The following is a 5675-nucleotide window of genomic DNA, read 5'->3' as shown; positions in this document are numbered from 1 at the left end:
ACGCACCCCGGGGTTAATTTGTGAAGTGCAGTGATTTGTGTTTCCCAAAAACTACCCTTTGGATCGTGGAAGATACCGGCGCTGGACAAGAGCTCGAGTTACGGATCAAAGGTTCTCCTTGTCCATTTCCTTCCGCGAGACCAAGTGTTCCTCACGAGCCGTATCCCTATCTGCTATCCTCACATTACTCTTCTTCAACGCAATACTTCTCACACGCTATTAATATCGTATATTTTACTTAATTCCAACGCACCACGCAACGCATCTCATTACTACATACTTAACTACCTACATTACGCTACACTTTCATTCGCTTAAACACTCATAAACTCATATGTTTCTCTTAAATATAATAATTTATTATCTTATATATTCACAATAGAATATATATTACGCATAACAAATATTCGTTCAATTGTATTTTTCGAGATAATTTGATATTTTTTGTTACGAATTTGCGTCAAATTATTTATCGACATCGCCGCCATATTTATTTTCACCGATTTATTTTATAAATTTATTTTCTAGTTTCATTAAAGTAATTTTTTACATATTTTCAATTTAAAATGTCGAAACAAAAGTCTGAATGTGCATATTCTCCCGAAATTGTTCGATTAACAGCAAAAAAGGAACATCTTTTTGCTATTATTCAAGACGCATATACACTTAGTAAAGATATTTCCGATGAAACAAACAAAGAGCAGTTCTTGATAATGATACAGTCGCTTGAAAAAACTAGGACTGATTTTATGCAAACGCTCGATGATTTAGCCATAGCTCAAATCTCTTTTGATCCAAAATCAAAACCGGATTACTCCAGTATGAAATCTTTTGACCAACTTTATTGTCATATTAAAGCTTGCGAAAATAAATACAACTGTAAGATTTCCAGGTGCGATCAAAAGTTTGAATTGTTGAATAAGAAATTACCCCCGCTTAATTTGATATCATTTGATGGTACCCCCACAAAATGGTCACTCTTTTATGAAAACTTTAAGAGTTTAATTCACGAAAATCCCCGCTTGACGGATGCGGAGAAGGTTCAGTATCTGGTAGGCAAACTAACAGGTAAAGCCCTAACAGTATGTTCCGGTATACCTCCCACGTCAGACAATTATTTGATTATTTGGAACGCGCTTTTGGAGAAATACCAAGATATCAGAGTCCAAGCGTCATTTTATATTGACCAAATGATTAATTTTAAGACTGGCCAATCGCTTGATACATTCTTGGAGCAATTTTGCTCGGCCGAATCTGCGTTACGCAGATTAAAAATCGATAACTTGTCCGATTATATTTTTACGCATATAGCACTCAATAAACTTGACAAAGAGACAGTAAGGTTATTTGAGCAAATGCATTCATGTGTTGAGATACCTACTTTTTCTCAGATAACGCAATTTGTCAATCATCAAAACAAGATACAAACGCTTCGTTCGTCTGCCTTTACTATGAACAAAACGCTACCCTCGAACGCTAATAAAAATACTAACAAAAATAAACCAACGCATAATTATTTCGCTAACACCGATCAGATAAATACCAAAACAGACATACGTAATTCTAATTCTAAAAACTCACTATCTTACAATTGTTTGATATGCAATTCTCAACCTTCACACGCATTGTATAAGTGTCAATATTTCTTGAATCAGACTCCAGTTTCCAGAAATAATTTAGTCACTAAGTACAATTTTTGTATTAATTGCCTCGGATTTCATAATGTTGCAGTCTGTCGTTCTCAACGTAACTGTAATATTTGTCAGCAAAGACATCATTCTTTGTTGCACATGCATGATACTCAAAGTGCTATCACACCGTCTAGTCACAAGGCGACGTCAGTGAGCTATCCGTCTCACTCGCACGCACCGTATTCAGCCCCTGTTGCCGATACGCTCACACAGTCGAATTCTATGCAGCAAGTACACGCAGACTCGAATACGCGCGCAAATTTAAATAATGTTGCGCTGTCGGTTGTTACTTCGTCTCGTTGTAATGAGCTAGGTAATACCGTTGTTTTACCTACTGCTTCCGTTTATGTTTTTAATAAGAATAAGCGACATAATTTACGTCTATTTTTAGATTGTGGATCTATGAGCCACTTCATCACAAAATCTTGCTGTGATCGATTAAATTTAAAAATAACTCCCGCTTCCTCCTCGATTAAAGGTATCGGTCAGACCGAAAGTGTATCATACGGAGTCACTACTCTGAAATTCCATTCCCGTTTCGATCCTATGTGTTCGTATGATATAGTTGCGCGTGTTATTGACTCGATCACCGACCACCTACCCAACTATGAGTTAGATATTTCTAAATTAACTCACTTTAGTGACTTACCAATGGCTGACTATAATTACCACACGCCCGGCGAGGTGGATTGTTTAATTGGTAACGAGCTCTTCCCGTTTCTGTTAGGAAGTGACAAAGTGACTTCACCGCATTCTTCCGTAGTTGCGTTAGAAACTACTCTTGGATATGTAGCCATGGGTAAGGCTGCTGTTACGCGCATCAAGCCCTGTCGCAATGCTAATAATAAAACTTTCTTTTGTTTTACTGAACAAACCTCAACGCTAGAATCAATTACTCAACGCTTTTGGGAACTCGACAATGTCCCTCATAAAACTCATATGAGCCCTGACGATCAGGCCTGTGAAGAAATCTTCAAGTCAACTTATTCTCGAGATAGTACCGGTCGTTATACTGTGCATCTCCCGTTTAAACATAATCCTTCAGAATTAGGAAATTCTCATTTTATCGCTAAACGCCGTTTACTGAATTTAGAGAAAAAACTTGATAGTAATCCTGATTTACGTACAAATTACAACGACACTTTGCAAAGTTATATTGATAAAGGTTACTTATCTAAGGTTGAAAATGCATCGTCGGATGATAGCTCTTATTATATTCCGCACAGAGCTGTTTATCGCCCCGACAAACTCACTTCGAAAACTCGTATCGTTATTGACGCCAGTAGTAAAACTACTAGTGGAAAGTCCCTTAATGACCTTCTTTATACAGGTCCAAATTTACAGACAAGTATATTTGACCTTTTATTAAATTTACGCATGTTCTCTGTGGCCCTATCTGCAGACATTGAAAAGATGTATTTTCAATTGAAACTTACTCCCACTCATCACGCTTTTCAACGTATTTTATATCGATTCGATTCTAGATCTGATATCGATACATTCGAGTTCAATCGTGTATCTTTCGGTATATCAAGTTCCCCTTACCTTGCCATGAGAGTCATTCGCCAGCTAGCTGCCGATAGCCGCGATCAATTTCCTCTCGCCGCCACAGAAGCTGAAACTCACATGTACATGGATGATTTCATCACATCTATGGATGGCGTAGACGTCGCTCTAAAGGCCAAGTCCGAGTTGATCCAAATGTTTGCCTCTGGTGGTTTTAATCTCACGAAGTGGATTTCTAATAGTCCCGACCTCTTGGACAAGTCGTCCGCAATGCAAAGTGAAGACGTCATACAATTTGATACTAACGCTTCAACTCCACATAAGATAGTAGGAATGCAGTGGTTACCTACTACTGATCATTTTCAATTCTCAACGAACGCTGATATGCAAGAGTGCACCAAGCGCTTCATTCTCTCGATTACTGCGCGCTTGTTCGACCCATTAGGGCTACTAGGCCCGGTGGTCACATACATGAAACTGCTCGTTCAAGAATGCTGGATGGCTGGCCTTGATTGGGACGATCCAGTGCCTCCCGCGATCTTAAATAAATGGACACAGTTTCATAATGAACTTGCTTGTCTAGAACAAATAAAAATTCCGCGACATGTCGGATTACGTTCTCCGCATGTCATTCTTCTAGGTTTCGCAGACGCAAGTGAAAGGTGCTATGGCGCTAATGTGTATATTCGCGTTAGTCAAGATTCATACTCACCCGGCTCTGTCCACTTGCTCGCTTCTAAGTCTCGCGTAGCTTCACTATCTAAAATGCCACTCGCACGACTAGAGCTGTGCGCCGCTCTTCTTCTCGCTAACCTTCTAGACGCCGTTAGACATACTCTTTCCCAGAGATGTCATATCAACGAAATATACTCGTTTTCAGATTCATCTGTGGCGCTTACGTGGATTCATTCTCCGCCGTATAAATTCCATACATTTGTGGCTAATAGAATTACTGAGATTAACTCAAAACTTCCCGCTAAGCATTGGTTTCATGTAAAAGGCATTGAAAATCCCGCAGATATTATATCTCGCCCTGTAACGCCTAAAGCTCTAGTCAACAATCAATTTTGGTTTAATGGTCCCAATTGGCTAAGCCTTAGTTGTTCTGATTGGCCATTGAAACCTTTTACGATTAATCCTAATGGTTGTTTAGGAAATTTAGAGACTAAAACAATAAGTTTAGTCGTTCAAAGTCCTGAAGATATTCAGACTTCTCATCCAATTGAAATTATGGCTGAAAGAATTTCAAACTGGTTGAAATTATTACGCTCGGTTGTTTATATGTTACGTTTTATACAAAAATTAAAATCTCAACAACCTATTTCTGTACAAGATTTAGAATTTTCTGAACTTTATATAATCCGCTTTGTTCAAAATAAGCATTTCTCTAAAGAAATTACCGCTTTGCGAAATGGGAAATTATCTGATAGTTCTCTACTCAAGTTAAACCCTTTTATCGACAAGGAAGGCCTTCTAAGAGTCGGTGGGAGATTATCAAACTCTGAACTCGATTTCGGTCAAAAGCATCCCATTTTATTACCTTCTAAAAAATTTAATAACTCAATTGATTATTGATTATTATCACGTTACTAACCTTCATACAGGACCTTCACTATTACTCGCTCTTATAAGACAAAAGTTTTGGATACTATCCGCTAGAAACTTAATTCGTCAACGCGTACATAAATGCAATATTTGTTTCAAACTTAAACCGAAATTCACTTACCCTCGCATGGGAGATTTACCTACCTTTCGCATTTCAAAAGTTAAGTGTTTCGTTAACACTGCTGTAGATTATTTAGGCCCCTTTTTTATTACACATATTCGACGCCGTGGAATCAAAAGCCACAAGGCATATGTTTGTCTATTTGTGTGTCTCGCCACCAAGGCGTTACATTTAGAATTAGTTTCTGATCTCAGTTCAGAATTGTTTGTCGACGCTTTCAAACGCTTTATAAGTAGAAGAGGTCCGGTTTCTATGATCTATAGCGATGGCGGAACCAACTTTATCGGCGCTAAACGAAAACTTAGTGAAATTTATGATTTATTACAGTCCACAGCTCACCAAAATTATATCAGTAATTATTTATTGACAAATAAAATTCAATTTAAACATAGCCCGCCGTACGGTCCTCATTTTAACGGTCTAAGTGAGGCTAATGTTAAGAGTGTTAAAACTCATATACTCAAAACTGTAGGCTCTCAGATCTTAATTTACGAGGAGTTCACAACTGTCTTAGTTCAAATAGAGGGTTTGCTGAACAGTAGACCCCTTTGTGTGCTAGGTACTGAACCTGAAGCAACTGCTCTCACTCCAAATCATTTTTTAAATGTTACTCCTATAAAATTTCTTCCCGCTGAAAATTACCTTGAATCGCCTGATAATCGCTTATCACGTTATCAATTGTTATGTAAACTCACGCATGATTTCTGGCGTCGTTGGAGCCAGGAATATCTCACTTCCCTTCAACAAAGAGA

At 38.1% G+C, this 5675-nt stretch overlaps 1 protein-coding gene across 1 annotated transcript; it reads left to right on the top strand.

Moving 5' to 3' along the window:
* Positions 1 to 566: 566 nt before the first annotated feature.
* Positions 567 to 4772, top strand: LOC132904364 (uncharacterized). The gene is made up of 3 exons (XM_060954523.1): positions 567 to 1337; positions 1767 to 2004; positions 2083 to 4772. The coding sequence occupies exons 1-3, from the start codon at positions 567 to 569 to the stop codon at positions 4770 to 4772; spliced, it is 3699 nt and encodes a 1232-aa protein (XP_060810506.1).
* The last annotated feature ends 903 nt before the right edge of the window (positions 4773 to 5675 follow it).

This window comes from Amyelois transitella, chromosome 2 (genome assembly GCF_032362555.1).
Source record: "Amyelois transitella isolate CPQ chromosome 2, ilAmyTran1.1, whole genome shotgun sequence".
NCBI classification, from domain to species: Eukaryota; Metazoa; Arthropoda; class Insecta; order Lepidoptera; family Pyralidae; genus Amyelois; species Amyelois transitella.
The sequence above is the reverse complement of the archived record's forward strand: the minus strand, read 5'-3'. Positions and strand labels throughout refer to the sequence as shown.